This window comes from Ictidomys tridecemlineatus, chromosome 1 (assembly GCF_052094955.1).
Source record: "Ictidomys tridecemlineatus isolate mIctTri1 chromosome 1, mIctTri1.hap1, whole genome shotgun sequence".
Classification (NCBI taxonomy): Eukaryota; Metazoa; Chordata; class Mammalia; order Rodentia; family Sciuridae; genus Ictidomys; species Ictidomys tridecemlineatus.
Window position 1 is genome coordinate 148,832,270 of NC_135477.1, and position 22,438 is coordinate 148,854,707.

A 22,438-nucleotide genomic window follows, 5' to 3' on the forward strand; every position below is an offset into this window, starting at 1 on the left:
TTTTCCTCTCAATAAAGTCTTACCTGGGAGTTGAAATGGACTTCCTGGTCCAGAACTTGCTGGGGAGTTAGGATATGTACTGCTAGCAGGGGAAGGGGGATAGGGGCTATTTGGAGATAAGGGAAAAGGAGTGTTGTTGGGCTGATGGAAAGAATCTGGAAATGTGGCATTTTGTGGCATATGCGGTTCATTATGGCTCAGGTTCCTAAACTGAACCAGAAGACTGTGTTGTGGATTGAATTCATTATGACGAGGCACTAACACTGGAGGTAAGACTGAAAGACAAAAATGAAGTTATTAATTAGAAATCACTAAAGCAAATGTCCCACCCATCTTAAAGGATTAGCAGAAAGGATTCATGAAAAACTGCAAACCAATTAAAACAATTTACTTTTAGGAAAGGCTGTTTTGTAGAAACCTGAAACTATATTAACATAATAACTATTTAATAACTATTGCATTTAGCCTGTATAAGAGACTCTAGAAGACAGAAAATCCAGAAAAGATACCACTGATATTCTTTGATATATAGACTTGTTTAAAATAAAACAACCATAATACAGAATATTATTGCAAAAGAAGTTCAATAAATGAACACTCCCATCTAACAGGGAATCAGAATATTATAGAAAAGACAACACCTGATCAGATCTTAAAAATCAAGAGGATTTCACATGAGTGCGCTAGGGGAAGAGAACCATAGAGGAGGGAGATGGGAAAACACAAGTCACTTGGCCTAGGCACTGAACCCTATGGGAGGTAAGAATATAGAGTAAAGATGAGATCAGTTATGTAGATGCCCTAAAAACCTTCACGTTTCCAATCCAAATATTTTCATCATTCTTTATTTGAAAGATGTCAAATTTTTGTGTTCTTCAGTAAAGTTTTCTTTACTAAAAATATTAATGTTCCCCTAGTAGAAGTCTTCTGTTCAAAGTCTGTCTTACAAATATGATAATAGTGAAATTTCACATATGGAAAATATATAACATTTAAATAGATGTTTTTTTAAAAGATAAACTTTAACCTTATTCAAATATTCATTTTCTCTAAAGACTCATGTGATCAAAACAACATTCAAACACCTGATTACTTACTTTTTCCTATAGGAAACTAAAACCTGATTCTTCATATTCTTAAATGACAATTCATCTCTTTTAATAACTTTCCTATATTTGTCAATGCAATTTTTCATTCAGAAAAATCTCACTGATTCTGATATCATTTTGTACAAACAAAACTGGTTTGTTTTTTAGCTTCATACTTCCCCCTCCAGAAAGTTGGGATACATACAACAAATCAAATGCTCACCATTTGTACTGGTTTTTCATTTTACTGAATTCGTGCTGTAAATATACAGTTAACATTGACTACAACATTTTTTTTTCTACTGTTGTTCTCCTTTCAGAATGATGGGGCAACCACCATTGGAAAGAAGGGCATTAAATGACAGCAAGAAATTTTCTTATCTAGTTAAAAAGACTTCGTGAACTAAAGAATTCAGTTCTACTAAAGGTTCCTTTGCTGTTTTTTTTTTTTTAAACTAAAGGCATAAATAAAATCATTGGTTTCCCTTATTTTTATATTATGTGCATACATAAATTTTTAAAACTACTTTACTATTCCAAAATAATATGTGGAGTTTATAAAGACTACAGCATAAACATATAAAAATGATAAGATTATAACAAAACAGCAATTTCTAGCCGTCTCCCATACTGTTTCCATAAATAACAAATTTAAATATTAAACCATTTCTTCTGATATTTATTTTGTGCACTGCTAAATAACATATTGCTATTACTGATTTGTCAAGACATTATTTGTAGACTTGCTCTTGTAGCAAATGAGGCAGCTTTCTTGTTTTATTCCATTCCCATTTCTTTTCCCCACAACTGTCATAAAAAATTATGATAAATATCCAGTGTTTATATTTAGTATATATGTGTGCGTATATATATGCATATATATTAAACATTGTTGAGTCAAGTGTACTGTGATTTCAACTCAAACAGTGCTTTTATTAAAGTTAAGTATTGCCTTGCTCTTTTATTTGCTTAATTTTAAATGTGTACACTAATTTCAGTATTCCATCAGGTCTGCCAAATGCCTATCAATATTATTTTTCATATAGCACAATCATCAAATAATTTAATAATTTCATGTTTTCCTTTGAGTCTTTCTTCCCTTTTGCTCCAACCTGGATTGGTTGCTACTCAAGATTTCCATAAACCTTCCCTCCTGTAGGATTGGATCCCATTTCCTGGGCCTCATCTTATTAGTTTCCTAAGATAAGAAATTTTTATATATGAAAAATATCTGGAAAAAAAAAGTTTTCTCTGTTTACAGACAGAATTCCAGATAACTTTTGTCCCTCTGAATTTTGAGGACACTGCTCCATTTTCTTTAGAATTCCATATTGCACTGAGACATCCAATGTTCTGATTTCCAATCCTTTGTAGATGCCCTAAATTTTTCTCTCTGGAAGCCTTCAGAATCTTTTTTTTACCCATGCTTTCCTAAGATTTCATGTGTAATCTTTTTCAATCCCTTGTTCTGATTACATGGTCAATGAACCACTACAATTGCTTGAGCAGTAGTATTCCTTTGAAATTTTTTCTCTGCCATTTCCCCCAAGTTCTATTTTCAGAATGTATTATTCTAGAATTACTATTTAATTTGAAATCTATTCTGAATCACATGATGTTTTAATTTAAATACCTGTTCATGCATTCAATCATCTAATCCTCATAACAATTTTGGGTGGTGTGTAGTACTTTCCTATTTTATAATAAACTAGATTAATTTCACAGAAAGTTTATGTAAATTGCTTGAATTTATATTGCTAGTATGGAGTAAAACCAGAATTCAAATCCAGAAAGTCTAGCTCCAGAACCCACAATCTTAACTAGTATGCAAAACACCTCCCAACTATCTTCCATAATTTTTACCTTTGTGCAGTATACCGTACACCAGCTAGTGGGTGATCCTCTATGTTACTTTACTTTCAAGTTTAAATTTCCTTATCTATAAATTTATACACTCATAGGGGTCTAAAATGTTAGTACCTTTTTCTAATTCTATGAAGGAATAACCTCATAGGGTTTGAAAACCACCTAGTCCATAAACACTAATACTACTTTAGTAAGACAGTTGTATGAAGTGATCATCTTGTGCTTGGAACTGGGCCAATCTGCCACCTCCTCCACCCCCTAAGATGTTCGGATGAACCTGGGTCCAAATAATGTTTTGTTGTTGTTGTTGTTTTTCTTTTTTATTGTTTTTGTTTGCTAGTGATACTGGGGATTAAACCCAGTTCTGCCTCTACACTATATCACCAATCTTTTTTTTTTTTCCCCAGACAGGACCTCACAAATTCATCTGGGCTAGCCTCAAACTTGCAATCTTCCTGCCTCAGCCTCCTGAGTAGCTAGGATTACAGGCATGTATTCCAAAACTTAGATTTCTTAACATTCCATCTAGCAAGATAGGTGATCTCTAGTGTTTTTAAAATTATCAGAGGTATGCTTTTGTTCTTTCTATAGAATGACTGTAGCTGAGAAAAATGGATTCTTAAAGAACAAAAACTTCTTCTGATAGCAGTCACACCCTGGCTATGGAAGTAAACACTTACTAGACTTACTATTAGCAAATATGTAGACTTGAGAGTTTTGCAGACATCTCTATGAAATCTTCCCATTTTCCTTTCTTCATCAATTCCTTCAGGCTGCAGCTTTCCTGGGACTCCATGAGAAATTGAAGATCATCTCAAATATCAAATAGCAGCTCTAACGCTCTCAAGTTGGAATTTCCCTGACAGGACAATCACTTCTATTCTTTTTACTAGATTCCATGTTCAATGTTACTTTCGGTCTTTCTACTACACTGGGTTTATGTTATCTGTAGTGTGGTGAACAGACTCTGAGATGGCCACCATGATTCCTGTCTTTGATTATTCATGTCCTTGGTTAAATCTTGAGTGTAAGGATGACTGTGATTTGCTTCTAACCAAAATAATACAGCAAAGTGACAGGAGGTATGTGATTACATTCCATAAAAACATAATGCCATTCTTTCAGGAAGAAGCTGCCATAAATGTAAACTACTTATGCAGATGGACGTGTAGTAGGCAACTGAAGGCAATCTCTTGTTGATGATCAGCAAGGGTCCAACAGCTTGCAAGGACTACCGAATTCTGTTAACAATTACAGTGACCATGGAAACAGAGCCTTCCCCATCTGAACTTTTGATAAGACCTCAGCCCTGGCCAACACTTTCATTAGAGGCTTGCAAAAAGCCAGCTAACCTATGACTAGATGCTCATCCAAAAACTGTGAGGTAATAAATGTGTCAAGCTACTACATCTGTAGTAATTTGTTGTATAGCAATTGATAACTAATGCACTCAACTACTATCTTAGCTACTGTGGTTTCAATATGTCCCCAAAATTCACATGTTGGAAACTTAATCCCCAATATAACAGTGTTGGGAGGTGAAGCCTGATAAGAGGTAATTCAGGAGTGGGTCATTTATCATGAGAATTGATTCTATTTTAAGTACAGCCCCCTCTGTCTTCTCCCCTGCCTCACTTATGCTAGCTTGCTATTCTGCCATCATATGATGCTATCAGAAGACCCCCACCAGAGACAGCCCCTCACCATGGGACTTTCCAGTCTCTGGAACTATGAGCTAAATAACGTTTTTTTTAAACTTCTGTGTGTGTGTGTGTGTGTGTGTGTATAACTTTATTGTATTATTTTTTTTAATGCGGTGCTGAGGATCAAACCCAGTGCTTCACATGTGCCAGGCAAGTACTCTTCCACTGAGCCACAACCCCAGCTCCCATAACTTTCTATTGTTTAAAATTTACCCAGTCTGTGGTATTGTTGTAGCAGCAATTAATGAACTAAAACATCAGTTTAGGTAATTCATTCCTTACCCCCCGCCCCCCGCCAAAAAAAATACAGAGTAGCACCTACTAAGTGCTGGAAATGTTACTCTAGACACCGGGGATGCAGTAATGAAAGAGACTAAGGAAGGCACTACTTATGTCAGTCAGTAAACAAAATAAATACCTAACAGTCAACAAGTGATGGTACTTTTGGAGCAAGTACTAAACAGAGTGAGAAAGCATGCCACAAAAATATGACAAGGGGAGAGTCCTTTAGAAGAAAAGGCAATATATAATACCTGGAAACAGGAGTAGACAAGTCCAAGGAACAGAAGTCTGAGGACAGGTCATAAAGAGACCTGCTCTAAGTGTGACAGAAAGCCTTTAAAGAGTTTTTAGTAGGGACTGACATGATTTGACATATGCTGTTTTAAAGGTCACTCTGGCTGCCACATAGAAAATATAATGGGTTGAGGGGAAAGGAGAGAGAACAATTAGGAGAGTACTAAGTTGAGAAATGATGACAATCTATTTTAAAGTAGTGCTTACAGATGGTGAGAGGTGATAATACCAAGATATATTTTGAAGGTACAGTAAACAGCATTTGCTCATAGCTCAAATACAGGACTTAAGAATAAAAATGAACTTAGCCTTAGACAACAGTAATTACATGAATATTGCCATGCACTTCAATAGAGAAACAGGAGAAAAATGATTTAGTAGGGGGGAAAAAATCAAAAGTCAATGTTTATTAGACATTTAAGTGGAGATGTCAAGTAGATAACTGGATGTATAAGTCTAAAACTAAGGGAGAAGTTGACACTGGAGTTCAAAATGTAAGCATCAGCTTATAGATGATTTAAAAAACATGAGGTACTTAATGCATGACAGCATTTATGATAGAATACAGACAGAGAAAAGATCCAAGTACTAAGTCCTAAGAAACAGTAGAATAAGGCATCAAAGAGACTGAACAAGGATAGTGAGATAGGAGAATCAGGAGAAAGTAGTGTCTTGAAAGTCAAAGAGAAAAAGTTTTGAGTAGGAGGGCAGAATACCAACTATGTCAAACTATGAGAAGGAAGTAAGACCGAGAAACAACCTTAATTTGTAAAAAGGCAGTAACTAGTGATGGTGACACATTCAATAGTAGGGAAGAAAGACTAACTGAAAAAGTAACAAGAAAGAAGGAAAAATAAAATGTACACGAGAAACAACTTTAATTTGTAAAAAGGCAGTAACTAGTGATGGTGACACATTCAATAGTAGGGAAGAAAGACTAACTGAAAAAGTAACAAGAAAGAAGGAAAAATAAAATGTACAGATAATGAAAATGGAGAATTTTTATAAAGACCAGAAGAAAATGCAATAGATAAGGAATAGGAGTGTGTGAATGAGGTCAGAACAGGAATTCTTTTTTAACTCTTATTTTAGGATGGGTGGTAACATAACATGATTATATGTTATCAGAAATAGTCTGGTAGAGGACAATATGATGCTGGGAAGACGGATGATATTGTTGGAACAAAATTCTTGAATGGAAAAAAGGAACAAGATCTAGTACATATGAGAAAGGCAGATCATCTAAGTGTATATATAGGTGTTTACAGTGAACAAAGAATTAGAACAAGCCATTTGAGAGTTATATCACCTATATAAAAAAAAGTAAATCCAGTATCCATCCCACATTAAATCTTTAAAAAGGCAACACAAGGTCAATAGAACCTTTCAATTAATAAACTAATTATACGCTAATCAGCCAGAGACATGTTTTTTTGTTTTGTTTTTTCCTTTTTAGTTTTGTTTTTAATTATTTTCAGGACAATAAAACCTACCTGGACTCTCCACTCTCTTATAATGGTAAGGGTTGATACAAACTTCTTTTTGCTTAGATCCAAAAGGAAATTCACAAATATCCAATGGCTTTAGCTCATGATGACTCTGCAAATCAGGCCAGCGCCAAACACGACAATATATAACATGGGGTAAGCCCTTCCTGTGAGAAACCTGTAGGCGTCCATCTAAAGATCTGGGAATAGTGACACATTTGCTCGGCTGTCCTGGACTGCTCAAGGCTTTCTCCAGTTCCTCCATGGCACCCTTTTTCTTTTTCAGTTTTTTCACCAAAGCATCGACTGCCTTTTCTGCCCATTTTTCCTCCTCATCACCTTGTTTCCAGCCCAACAATCGCTTCACTGCTGGACTAGTAAAAGAAAACAAGCTGGCCATTGACGTCATTTGATACAAATCTTCAGAGACCTTCCTGTAATCAAAGTCAGTAGCTACTGAAAGAACAGATCACAGGTGAAAAGTCACATACAGGTCCTAAGCAGAAGGTCCAATTAAAGAAGGAGGAGTGACATTTATCTTCACAAGTGCCATATGCTTCTTTCATTGGTTCAAGTCCTAAAAGAAAAAGCAGGAAAGGATCCTAATTTAAACCAATTCAATTTACATATATTTAAGTCAATATAACTGAAAAATGTGTTATTTGTCACTAAGAACAGAAAAGCATTACAAAGTAAAACAAAAAACATAAATCCAGAAGAAGAAATTTTCTCTAAAGGTTCTGTGACTTCTTACTTCCTTCTTCACAGCATGAACAAATAATTAATCGACTGACAATGACATACCATAACCAAGAGTAAAAACAGGCTACTTTACTTTCTATATATTATCAAAAACAAAAACAAAAACAGACTCTATTTCCTTTTGGCAAGTTACTAAGGCCTAAAAGAGTCCTCTAAGATTTGCTAATGAAGTTCTTTCCTTCACTAAAATTCATATATGTTACATGCTGTCAATTCTGAACATGACATGTCCTGAGGTGATCAAAATCCCCTAAAGTTTTTGTTTGTTTGTTTGTTTGTTTTTGGTGATACTAAGGATTGAACCCAGTGACACTCTACCAGAGAAGCTGAGATTATTCAAGTGACATTATCAGATGCAAATTATATTAAAAGTTGTCATAATATGTAACCAAACTCTCAAATCAGTCATAGTACATATAACTGGAGGAAAGTGAAAAGTATCTATTTTTAAAACTAAGAATGCTAAAGAGATTTAGAGAGATTAAATATATGATTCAACCCAAAGAAGTTTATATTTTATAATTTCTACTGGCTTATATGATATTTTATGCATATTAGTTAATGAAGATGCTCCATGCAAAATACCATTCTGACCCACTAAAAGTTTTTGGTGATGACAAGAGCAAGTGATACACAGTGGCGTTCTACTGCTAAGAGTGGGTAAAAATCCCTGTACATCACTATACAACCAACTACCGACAAAATGCACTTAGTGAAACATTTAAAAAAAGAATGTCAGTAACAAAAGATACTTCCTTTCTTGTGCCATTTTACCAACCAATGCTGTAGCCTTTGACAAATGCTAGCAAATTCTATAGTCAAGATTGTTCTAGGATGGACCATATCTTCCCAGAAAAGAATACATACACTCAGTTAAAACCAGGTAAACACACACACACACACACACACACACACACACACACACACACCAAAAAAAAAAAAAAACTGAGTTAAACATCAGGAATAATTGCTGGTTGCTTATTATGTGCCATGTACTATAATCAGCCATTATGGAGCTTAAAAAAAAAAAAAAAGTCACACCAAATAGGTTTCTTCTTAAGAACCAACAGATTAATTCATTCAGCATATACTTGCTGAGAGCCTGTAAGTGCCAGGAATTGTTCTGCATGCTGATGGTGGTGACTAATAGCAGTGGCTGTCCATACTGCTAAGCTGTAACCATGAGAGAGGGGTGCAAGAAACTAAAGATATACTTCTAATGTCAGGATCCTGTGTAGGATGTTTTTGCCAGGCAAGCAAACCTGGCTACATTAAACTAGAGATATAACAAGAAAAAGCATATTTTTCAGTAACAGGCATATATAAAGGAGCTATAAGAAGAGCTGATCTCAGTCATAGTTACATTGAGGATGTAGGACAAAATCCAACTGGGATCAGAAAGTAAAGGCAATGTTTGCCTCAGATGAGAAAAGAAATTCCAAAGGCAAAGAGACACTAACAACAACAACAACAAAAAATCAGGCAGACATAAACAGAGCATTTCCTGACCACAGAGAAGAAAAAAAGCCTGATGATTGAGATCTTATTGAGGAATACAAGATCACAGTGGGGTCTAGACAGAAGGGGTGTGTGTATGAAAGAGGGAGAGACATAAGAGGAACTTAAAAACCACAATTCAGAATACACAGCTCATTCTAAAACAATAATCTAAATGATTATAGAAACAATAGGATTAACTAAGTTTAAATGAGATATAGTATAAGAATGCTATACAACCATTAGAATAACATAGATACTATAACTTTTAGGGAAGGTATTTCTCCTTGCTTCCCCATCTAAATTACAACTATGCAGGGTGCATAGAAAGTACTTAATAAATGTTAACTATTCATCTATTATCATCATCATTCAAAATATGGGGGAAAAAAGTTAATTGTGTATATAAACAGAGAATAAGGACCAGAAGGCTATGTACTAATTATTCATTGCACTTATCTCTGGGAAGAGGCAGAAGAAAGGGGTCCTGTGTAACTTGTTCCATATACTTCTCTACTGTTTTAACCTTTTAACAACAAGAGCCTATTAAGGCATTATTTAAATAGTGCTAAAATAAAAACAGTAACTAAAATCAAATTATAGTAACAGAATGAAATTAAGAGTGCTCACTGGTACAAAAACCAAGTTTAAAAAAATGCCTACTAGTAGAGGTTAATATGATGGTGGTCCTACAAAGGGAGTAACAACTATTAGAGAATCTTAGGGATTTCTACTATCCTGATACAGTTTGTGCTTATAGTTCTAGATGGTTATATATAAGATTTCAGTTTGTGAAAATTCAACTGGTTGGGTACTAATTATAGGAACACTTTTCTGCATGATTTTAATATATTCTGTTGACACAGAAAAAGTGAACTGTGATCTGATTTCTCCTCCCCATTCTCTCCATTATCAGTTCCCCATCTCACAGGTAATCCTTTTATTTGCCTTTAATGTCTTTCCAAAGAAATATTACATAAATAAGCAAATGTGAATGTATATTTTTCTTTACATAAGTAGTTGCATTCTGAAAAAAAGTGCAAAAAAGTGTTGAAATTTATCTTTAAGATCTTTCCATATTAGATGCAGATCTTTATCTAGAGTTTCCACATTCTTCTCTACAACACAAAATTTCAGTGTAAAATTAATTCAATTAGTAGGACAAAGCATAACATTTCCCTGCTCAAAAGAATCATCTAGTGGCTTCTCATGACACTCAAAATCTAAACTCCTTATATTATTTTATAGGACCTACATGATCTGGCCCCTGGCTTCTTCTTCCAATCTGATTTCATAACCATTCTTCCAGTTAACTCTACACTTAACTACACTTGACTTCTTTCCATTTCTCAAGGACTCTAAGGTTATTTCTACTTCAAGGCCTCTGCACTTGATATTCCCTCCTGTGGAATTCTCTTCTCCCAGATCTTAACATGGCTCATTTTCTCAATTAATTCATTTGCTCACATGACAACTCCTGAAAGAGAAATTCCCTGACCACTTTATCAAAAATAGATTTCACTCCACTTCACAAAACCCTATCCCAACCCTGTCTCTCCCTCATAACATTTACCCTAAAAAACCTGATATCATAGTATCAATTTTATTTATTTACACTGTCTTCACCACTGAAATGTTAGTAGGGAGATAATCTTATCTTCACTACCCACCACCAGATCTCCTGGATCTAGAGTAGTGTCTATTTATAAAATATAAACCAGTGAGTAAAAAGAAGCAACTTGCAAAAATATGTGCACACCACCAGCCAGAGGCAGTGGCCCATCCCTGTAATCCCAGCTACTCAGGAAGTTCAAGGATTTGAAGTTCAAGGCCAGCCTGGGCAACTTGGCAAGACACTGTCTCAAAATAAAATAAAAGGGGTTAGGGATACCAAAATCCTAGAATGTTTAAGTTCCTTATATAAAATGGTATAGCGTATGCATATAACCTATGCACATCCAAATATATACTTCCTCATCTCCAAATTGTCTATAATACTTAATACCTCATGTAAATGCTATTAAATAGTGGTTATACTGTATTGTTTAGGGAATAATGAAAAAGTCTGTACAAATTCAGTACAGGCATAATTTTTTTTGTAATACTGTTTACATTGGTGGTATTTATCAGTACAAAACCTGTGGATATGAAGGAGCAACCATACATAATGTATATAAAATTTAAAATAAAATTGTCATTATAGATATGTACATATATAATGAGAGAATAAAAATATGGATAGAAATGACACACACTAACCTTATACTAAATACTAATTGTCTCCAGTGAGCAGAGACAGAAGGATGAAGATAGAAAAATCTTTAGTTGTTTTTTTAAACTAGATTTGAATAGGCAAACCATCTATTGTGATAAATTTATAGAAAAGTAAGAAAAATCCCTTTAAGTATTTCAAAATTCAAAAACCCACTAGTTTTGATTTTAAAAAATAGTATAATGAAAGCAGAGAGGAGATCAGATTCTACCCTTCACTAAGGGCAGGACTAGGTATCTAGAGAGGGTCATTTCAAAGTCACTAAAATGTTGAAACAATAAAGTATGATAAAATATATGATCCATACATTATAAACTGAAGAGTGCTATTTGAACACAAATAATGATCATTACTGTTCAGAGGGAAGAGCCAAGACTTAAGAGACTGGATGAATTTATTCACAATCTAACCACTCATCACTGTATCACTATATGTATTCACTTTCTGATCAGCCCAAATTCCTATAACTTGTCTGCTTATCTGTATCTTCCAAGAGAAATCTTAGTTATCCTTAATGATAAGCTCGAATCCATCCCTTCCTATGAAGAGTTTCAGCACTACCCTACCCTAAAGAAGTTACTATGGCTATGGCTAAGAAGACATATTGATAAGAACTTATCTACTTCCTCAAATGGAATACAAAATCCTTCCAAGAGTCTGGAGTACCTGGCATTATTCCATGCACTGAACTGCATACTTTAATAAACAGTCATTGATTTTTGTATCAGGTGCTGCCACGGTTTGGATATGGTTTGAGTGTGTCTCCACAGAAGCTTAGTCTTCAATGTGGTAGTGTACAAGGTAAAACAACAACAACAACAACAACAACAACACCAAAAAAAAACTTTAAAAGGTGGGACGTAGTAGAAAGTAATTGGGTCGCTGGGGGTACTGTCCTTGAGAGGGTCTAAGATAGTTCCTGTGAGACCCTGAGTTAGTTCTCCCAAGAGCTAGTTGTTATAAAAGAGCAAAACTGGACCCTCCCCACATTATGGCTTCCTGTTATGCCACATAAACATTCCTTCTCACATACACTTCCACCAGGATGCCATCTGCTGTGATATAAAATAGCCAGGGAGAGCCTTGTGAAAGCTAGTATGATACTGTTAGGACTTTCAGCCTCCAAAACTGAAGCTAAATAAACTTTTTGTTTTATACGTTACCTAGCCTCAGGTATTTTGTTATAATAACTAAAAAAGGACTGCTATAGTTTGAATATTGAATATTCCCCAAAGGCCCACATGCTAAAGGTTCCCAGAATGTTGCTATTGGGATGTGAAACCTCTGGAAGATAAGGCCTTGTGGGAGGTATTTAGCCAATGGAAGTATGCCCCCAAAAAGGAAACTGAGGGACTCCAACCCCTTTCTATCTTTCCTCTATTTCCTGGCCAGAGGACCAAAGCACTGGGCTACTCAATCTTGAATTGCAATCTCCAGAACCATGAGCCAAAATAAACTTTTCTCTTTATAAGCTAATTGCCTCAGATATTTTGTTATAGTGATGGGAATCTGACTAATACAAGGGCCAAATTGAGTATACTTTAGAGATAACTTGAGCTTTTGCAAGCAAGTGACTAAGATAATTGAAAATTCCACTAACAGAAATAAGAACATTCCACAGGTATATTTGTCAGTAGAAATGAATGATAAACTCCACTGGGAAAAGATTATGACTATATTTGCAAGTTTAGCAAGGTAAAGATGAGTAACATTTAAAATTTTTCACAGAGAACTAAAATAATAACAAAAAAACTATTTTTCAACAGTGAAAAGATCAACAAGTAAACACTGATAAAGAATGTTTAAAAGACAGACCTAGAACTAGATACAATGGTTATTTCAGAAAAGTAAACATATGGAAGAGTTCAAATAAAATGTGAACAAAGAAAAGTCCAGCGATTTTGGAAAAATGGGATGCCATCAGTCAAACTTCAAAGGATTGGCTTCATAAAGAACAATGAGTATCAGATTTTAAAACCTAATATTGAAAACAAGTCTTTTCTTAAAATTACCACTGGGAGAGGGGACAAATCCTGCACTCATCTTATGCATGTTTGAAGGAATTCTTCCTAAAAAGGTTTTATATACATTCCAAAACTATGTAAGTGATATGTGTGACTCATGCAAGTACTCATTATCTAAGTTTCAACTTAAAAAGTTATAGCAGGAATCAAAATTCATCCCAAAAATTTACTAGTGAACAGGCAAAATATCTGAACAGATACTCCATAAAAGAAAATATCAAAATGGTCAGTAAATGGAAAAATGGGCTAAATACTATTAATTATCATACTAATGCAAAAAGAACACACACACACACACACACACACACACACACACACACAAACCACACAGTGAGATATTACTCCATATTTACCAGAATGGCTATACTTTAAAAAGAAAGATTAAATGTTTGTGATAAAACACAGTAACTGAGATTCTCATATACTGTTGGCAAAAATAAAACTTAGCCACTTTCGAAAACTGTTTGACAATATCTACTTATGCTAACATAGATTTCTATAACTCATTAATTCCATTCGTAGGTATATATTTAACATAAATGAGTACTATTGCCCAAAAGACAGGTACATGCTTATAGCATTTTTATTTATTATAATAGTTCCAAACTGGAACCCAAATATCCATCAACAGTATAGTGGGTAAATAAATCATGGCAATAAATTTGTAAAATATAAAATTTCATGGCAAGAAAAAAAAACCCTAACAAACATAAACATGGATGAATTTCACAAATACAATGCTGAAGGAAAGATTGCAGATTATATCATTCCATCTATATAATATTCAAAAACAAACAAAACTAACCTATGTCATCAGATGCTATAATACTACTAAAAAGAATCCCAAGAGAGCCTTGTAAGGCACTAAAAATTTTCTATATCTTAATCTGGGTGATGATGATATAAGTGTTTATATACATAAAGCTTCATTAAGCTATATACATTTAAGATTTGTATACCTCATTATACAATATACTTTAATTTTTTAAAAAAATTTAAAATTGACTAGTGAAGGAGTATCTCCTTCACCATAATGGCTTATAAACCATGAGATAGTAAATTTTGCAAAAACTAATAGGTTTCATAAAATTTATAAAATGATGGTAAAGTAGTGTTTATGTTGATTTTACTTACTTATAAACAATCAAGCTAGTCTGTTACTGTTTCTTGGTATACACTAAGGACATGAGTCTCCAGGGTCAGGAACAAAGAATTTTATTACTCATGACACAACCAGCAGGATAAATATCAGCATTATTTAACCCCTTTGCCCTCAACATGTAAGAGTGTGATGCCCCATGGTCTTAATAAATGGTACTTCTACAGTGGGTTTGTACGTGCAAAGACTATGGATCATGTTGGATCTACTACTTTTATACTAACACTAGCAAGCTATTCTTTATGGAGGTCATAAAGAATAATTTGACTATCAAAGGATTAACAGAAGTCCTTGGAGAAAAACATCTATATATGTTTTAACAATACTTTTGTAAAAATATTTTAATGCTAATGTCACAGATGTCAAACCAAAAGATGTCATGCTATCAAACTTCTTTATGAGAACAATTAAGTCTATCCATTAACACTTGATTCACTCATTCTTTGTTCAATGTAACAATGTTTATAATTATAACCAAATATTTTCCCCAAAATTTAGTTAAGAAAAACTTTCAATCAGACACCTTTTATTAATCATTTAGTGTGAAATGTTGGTCTACATTTTAAATGATTTTATTTTAAATGAGTTTCTTCCTGAACCAATTGCCATTAGTTCACAAAGACCTAAATGCATCAGTTTTTCCTAATGACTCAGTTACCATTATGAACCTCTATTACCATGCTGTACTGGAAACGCAATGAAGAAGGCATGGAACATAGACTGCACTGCAACTGACTGAAGAGAAAAAAAGGGCAATAAACCTTAAAAGATCACTTACAGAGGTAGACTTTTGGACATTTGACTTTTAAAAAATAATATAGCCATATCAAAGATTTCTTTTTTTTTTAATATTTATTTTTTAGTATTTGGCGGACACAACATCTTTGTTTGTATGTGGTGCTGAGGATTGAACCCGGGCCTCACGCATGCCAGGCGAGCGCGCTACGGCTTGAGCCACATCCCTAGCCCCGTTATCAAAGATTTCAATAGCTTCCTTTCTTAAAAAAATCAATTATTTAAGCAAAATAATCATAATATTATTTTGATAATAATAAGAGTAATTATAAAACCACTGACATTTATTGAGCACTCACTATGCCAAACACCATTAAGGACCTTACAACATTTAGAAACTGAAAATCATTAAATTCAAAACAGCCATATGTGGTAAATTGCATTTTCTCATTTTACAGATGAGAAAACAGGCAAAGGGAGACTAAATATAACTTGCTAACTTGTTTAGATAGGAAGAAATACAGTTAGGAATTGAACCCTGGGAGTCCAGCTCTAGAACCCATACTTACACCCACTGTATTACTAAAAGAAAGTCTCTTGCCAAGGAATATTCTTCCCTTAAAGAGCCTCTCTTAAAGATTCAGCTACTACACTATGGAATGTTATTCAACAATTAAAATGAAGAAAGTATTGATATATGCTACACCATGATTAAACCTTAAAAAATGTGAAAGACAATCACAAAAGCCTACATGTTGTATGATTCCATTGCTACGAGATGTGATGTTAAGAATAGACAAATCCACAGACACAGAAAATAGGTTAATGGTTGCCAGGGAGTGGGGGAAGAAGAAAATGGGAAGTGACTACTAATAGGTATGGGGTTTCTTTGTTCAGAGAAGAAAATATTCTAAAATTGATTATGGTGATTATTCAACAACATAAAATTCTTACTTGTATACTATAAGTGGGCAGACTGTATAATATGTGAATTATATACCAATTAAGTTGTTTATACTTAAAAAATTAAATTGTTCATATTATAGCAAGGCTCACATCCTCATTCTCTTATGCATCAACTGATTTTATTTAAATAACTTTTTTTAAAAAAAAAAGATCTTCCCTACTGTTCTATTCCTTGACTTCTCCAAAATATCCAAATCATTGTATATTGACATAAATTTATAAAGTTTAAGAGACCAAGAATAATACAGTTCAATATGCTTATTTTCAAATTGATTTAATACATCAATGGACTTTTAACCCAATCTTCTCTCATTTGAGCTAAGTCAATTAGTAGAAATGACAGGTCTATCAATGCATGAGCGGAAAAACAAATTGTTTCTCCTATTATACCTTATAACATAGAACACTTCAGTAACCAAATGTAGGGAAGAGTTTTCCCCATACTCCAACACACATATACTTCAGATCCCACAGGTTGAAGGCCTCATGCCAACAAGACTCCCTTACCTCTTTCTGATGACAACTGAAAACTCGAAAGAGATTTTTTTTTTTAACTATGCTTCAGAAGGTCCACAAATTTTCTAGAGTGACTCACAGAACTCAGAGAAACACTTACTGGTACTTATTTATAAAGGATAGGTACCAGAGATTGAACTCAGAGGCACTTAACCACCGAGCCACATTCCCAGCCCATTTTTATTTTCTATTTAGAGAAGGGTCTATCTAACTAGGCTGCTTTAGGGCCTTGCTAAGTTGCTAAGGCAGGCTTTGAACTTGCAATCTTCCTGCCTCAGCCTCCCAAGCAGCAGGGATTATAGGCATGTGCCACCAAGCCCAGCTGTAAAGGAGGACATAAATTATCAGCCAGATGAGAGTTCACAGGATGAGGTCTAGAAGAATCTTGCAAGCAGAGTTTCCATCCTCATGTAGTTGGGGTATACTACCCTCCCAGCATACAGATGTGTTCTTGTCCACCTTGCTAGAAGCCCTCATGTGTTTGGCTATCTGTAAACTCATAGAACCATTATTTAGGCACAAATTATTACATCACTGGAATTGATTTAACCTTCAGTTCCCCCTCTTTCTCCCAGGAAGATTGGGAGATGGGGCTGTAAGTTCCAATTCTCTGAACACATGACTGGTTCCCCTATCAATAAGCCCCTTCATTCAATTGTTACTAAGCTCAGTTATGTTTGAAAGAGCTTGTCATAAATAAGACCACAAATGTTGCAGAAACAAAAAGTCCAAATATTTTAACAAAAGATACTCTTATTGTCTAGTCACTTGAGAAGAGGCTACAGGAACTATGAGCCAGGAAACAAGGAGGACCACCAATATATAAATGGAATAGGAAGGAAGAACAACTATACCATTAGTACTGTAAAGTGAAAAAGAAAATATTATATACTTATAAGACTGCTTAAGAAGACATTAATTGGGCTGCAAGTGGCCAGGAACAGATAAAAACCAGAGGCTTAGCAGAAATCCTACCTCAGATAAACTCTATATCCTCTACTACCACCTAACACAAATACACTGCAGAGAATTTAATAAGATCTTACAGATAAGGCATGGGTAACTACTAACCATAATAGCACAGATTTTTAGAGTGAATACCAAATAGAAATATGACAATATATAATTCATAGTCCACTTAATGAGAAAGGACAAGAGCAAGAAAAATCAAGTTAAAAGGAGACAATCAGCCAAAAGGATGTGAAGCCAAAGGGAAGGGCACCACCACAGAACAAAGCCAAACAGGGAAAAACTGAATACAAAAGCCTCAAACTGACAGAAGTAATCCTATGGGCAGTGCAGTTCTTTATCATCAGGAAGATAAGTTCAAAGACACATTTCAAAAGACAAAAATGGTAACAACGCATGACCAAGTAAAAGACTAACCAGGCGGGCAAAGAGGGCAAACCAAAAACGTGGTAGTAAGCCAACCATAAGAACACACACACACCAGGGCAGTGATACATAGACCAGTAGAGACAGAAAAGGAAAAGATATGAAGGGATTACATATAAACAATTGATAGTACCTTAGTGATCAAAGAGGACAAAGAAGAAAGGAAAAGGTTTAAAAGCTGAAAGAATAACGATGTAACTTACAAAAAAGGGAAGTTCTAGTTATGGCCAAAAAGGGACAAGAAAGTGATAGTAGAGGGGTACAAAAAAGCAAGCACTGACATACATTCATGAAGACATAGAATTAAAGCTCAAGTGAGAAAGAATAAATATGTTGATTTGAAGGACCATATGAATAGATATGAGAACTGAATCTTTGACAGTAGATACTTGATTTTTTTCAAAACTTTTTGGGTTCTTACTACATATCAGGCATACTACATGCTAGGAACTTCACTTAAATGTACTACCCATAATCTCTAAATTCTCAGTAATGGGAAGAGAGAAAGAATAAACAACTTCATATGGCTTTTGGCACATCACTTAACTTTACCCAAGACTTATTTCCATATGATAGCCAATAGAGATACAGCATTAGAGAAAGAACAGGAAGCACAGAGGATAAGTAACTGAGCAGAGCAGACAGGAATATTTGCTACTCCTTATGTCAGAAATTGGGGGATGAAAGTTAGTAACTATGAACCTATTATTTGCATTTATCTTGGCCTTTTATAAATTACCTCTGACTTATAAAGACCTGACCTGATAATACTTTTATTAACATATTTTTTTCATTTCTTAGAGAAAAAAACTAAGTGCTAGAAAGAAAATCTGGATAATAACATTTAGAAATATCCATGGATGTTAGTGTCTCTAAATTTCTTCCGATGTAATCCTATACTGAGCAATAACATCACATAGAAATCCCTAAGAAATGCAATACTACTTCAACCATAAATGAAAACCTTGTAAAATTTAGAGACACCATGTATTACAAAAGAATCTACCACAATACAAATCAATCCCCACTTCCTTCCCCTTCTCTCCCTCCCCCCCCCACTTCTCTTAAGGAAGCATTCCCAGACCATCCTTTTTAGGGAAATCCCCCCATTATATGTATCTCCTACCTCTACCTTGTAGTTCTTGCTATACCTATATTTTTATATTTATCCACCTAATCTGCCCCACAAAATGTAAATTCTAAGAACCATATCAGTTTTAACTCTTCACTGCATGCTAGTAATATATATGCTCCAAAATACCTGTTCAATAAAAGAAAGTTAAAGTACATAAGGAACCTGTAAAAGTAAACATTTCCTAGAGAGGGAAAAAAACAGATTTTAAAACTAGAGGAAGCTGTGCCTCAGCCATATTAAAACCCTCACTAGAGGGCTGGGATTATGGCTGCGCAGCAGTAGAGCGCTGGCCTAGCATGGGCGTGACCCAGGTTCAATCCTCAGCACCACATAGAAATAAAAGCATTGTGTTGTGTCCATTTACGCCTAAAAATAAATATTAAAAAAAAATCCTCACTAGAAAAGAGAATTCACATTATCAAAAGTCATTCATAGCAGACATGGTGAAATCCTATACTCCCAGTGACCTGGGAGCTTAGGTGGAAGGATCAAAATTTTAAGGCCAGCCTCAGCAATTTAGTAAGACTCTGTCTCAAAATTAAAAAAAAAAAAAAAAAAACAGGGAATGGAGTTCAGTGGTAAAGTGCCCTGGTTTTAATTCCCAGTACCAAAAAAAAAAAAAAAAGAAGTTATATTTCAAAAAAAATCCCTCTAATATATTTAGTGGCATTAAAATTTGGAGATTGGAATTAATTTAAAGTGAAATAAACCAGAAACTAGTAGCAAATATTTCCATAACGAAAATACTCTAGGTAAATCAATAGAAAAACAGAAATGGTTATCATATGGCAAACCTATATCTGAAAGTACATTACCTGAAATAGCTGTGATAAATAGTTCTGGATTATTAAACATTTATTGAGCACCTACTATCTTCCAGGCATTGTAGTACATTGTGGATTTATCAGAACTATGATGTCAGGTGATGCAATCTGTTCACTGTGCAAGGATGAAGGAGGAAGTGAAGGTGCTTTTTTCTAAGTCCCATACAAAAGTACTGTACAAGTGAGTAGTAGAGATAACAAAAATGCACATGGCACAGAATCTCCCTCATAGAGTAATCTTGCACAACAGACATCAAACTATACCATGTATACTAAGTACAATGAAAATACACTCATAGTACTACACAAGAGGGACAGAGGAGGGGCATCTAATCCAAACTTTTCATTGTATCCTCTTACCACAAATGAGATGGTACTCCTCAAAACAATGAAAACTCTGGAAATAATATTCTGGCACCCGATAAATATCAGAAAGAATTCATTCCTCAAAAGCACTTCTCTTCCTATACTGGAGTATCTTTTATACTTCTGATTTTACAAATGCCATTTTCTGCCCATTATACAATGCTCAAGCCCCAATTACCAATTTCTAGATCATCCTTCTGATTTCAGCGTTAGCTATCATCTCAAGCTCTTCCCATAACCCTATAGAAAGTAGGCTTTCCTCACTCTCTAATCCAATACTTAATTCATCTCCTTCACTTGATTAATCAATCTCTAATAATCTGTTAATTCACTAGCCTTGCCACTCCCACTAGAATGCCATATTTAAGATATAGTAGCACATGCACATTGAGATAACCTGTTCAATTTACTCAAGTCCTTTATTCAATTTTCAATATTTACTAAATAGTTTATTAAAATTAATAATAGAATTGCTAAGAATAAATTCAACATTTAATTAAGGTAGCATTTCAGGAGCTGGTAATATAAAAGGGAACAAACTCTTTGTCCTCATGTAGCTTACATTCCAGTGGAGAAAGGCAGATAAAATACAGTGATAGGTTTGTTAAAAACTGTTACAGAAAAAAATTAAAGCACGAGAATAGATGTGCCATGAGAGAGGTGTCATTTCAAAAAAGATGACTAGGCTAGGCCTTCTGGAAAGTGGCAAATGAATCAAAATTTTATGTAAACAAAGACAGTGAACAGGAAATACAAAGATCCCAAGGCAGGAGCAGACCTCATACATTCAAGGAACTAGAAGACCAGTGTAATCTGAGAATAAACTGAGCTGGAAGGAGAAGGTAAGGAATTATGTCGACACGGAAGACAGCCAGACTGGCTAGAATGGCTGTGATAAGGGTTTTAGGTTTTACTATTTGAAGTAAATATGGTCCCAGAGAGCTCTGAATGAAGATGCAACATTTGCTGGTTTTTATTACTATGGAATTTCTCTAGCTGGTGTGCTAATATAAAGGGGAATGAGGTATGGGGGTGTGTGGAAAGCAAGAGTAAAGCAAGGAGCTCAGATCAGAGTTGAAGTAATCTAACAGAGATGATGATGGTTTAGACCAGGGTGATAGCACTGGCCTGGTAAGAAGCAAATGTGAGAGACAATAGGCTTCCTGATGGAAGAGATATGGGGGTGTGAGAACAGAAGAGCCAATAATGATTCCTAGGTGTCAGCCTGAGCAACTGGAAGAACAGTGTTTGTCATCAACTGACTTGGGAAAGGCTGATAAGGAGGTTAAAGAAAGATGAAGAGTTAAATTTAATGTATGAATAAAATGTATGAATAAAATATATTCATACATTTAATGTATGAATAAAATGTTGCTCAGCTTCACAAGGCTTCCATCTTAAATGAAAGCATAACAACCCAAAGGTCCTGATTTTCCCTCAAACCACTGAAGTAGGACATACCACAAACCCCATGAACACACACACACATGCACAAACACTCTAAACACCCTCCCCCAGAAACAGACAAATACTGTGGGCTCATACTCAGACTTCTAAATTCACATACACAGCTCCTTTACTTTCTACTTCAGCATCTGATTGTTTCAGTCCAAAATAAAAGGCAAATGAACCAATGCTCCCAATTCCCTCATCACCATTAGCCAAAACAAAACATCCTGAGCACATCATCATATATAGATGAATGTCCATATGGATTACAACCCACCATCATCTATGCCAAACCTGTAGGAAAGAATTACAGGTAAGACTGAGTACAGTGGCACACACCTGTAGTCCTTGTTGCCTGGGAGGCTAAGGCAGAAGGATCACTTGAGCCAAAGAGAGAATGAAAAAAAAGAATTACAAGTGAGCACTTAAAAAAAAAAAAATCACTCAAACCATCTCTAAAAATTCATTCATTAAGCTTAGAAGTAAGTAGGGCCCTACCTCCCATATTTTTAGTAAGAATCACATGTTGAGATGGGAACATCGCTCAGTTGGTAGAGTGCTTCATCATGTGCACAATGCCCTGGGTTCAATCCCCAGCACCAGACACCCACAAAAAAA

The 22,438-nt window shown here is 34.8% G+C and overlaps 1 protein-coding gene across 1 annotated transcript in view; it reads right to left on the reverse strand.

Annotated features, from left to right (window-relative positions):
- Window positions 1-22,438, reverse strand: part of Smad5 (SMAD family member 5) — a 43,756-nt gene that overhangs the window by 15,841 nt on the left and 5,477 nt on the right. Inside the window, exons 2-3 of the mRNA XM_005333200.3 lie at window positions 6,727-7,297; window positions 24-275 (exon numbers count right to left, since the gene is read on the reverse strand). Of these exons, the coding sequence (XP_005333257.1) occupies window positions 24-275; window positions 6,727-7,129 (655 nt within the window). The 5' untranslated portion in view covers window positions 7,130-7,297. The remainder of the gene's footprint in view (window positions 1-23; window positions 276-6,726; window positions 7,298-22,438) is intronic.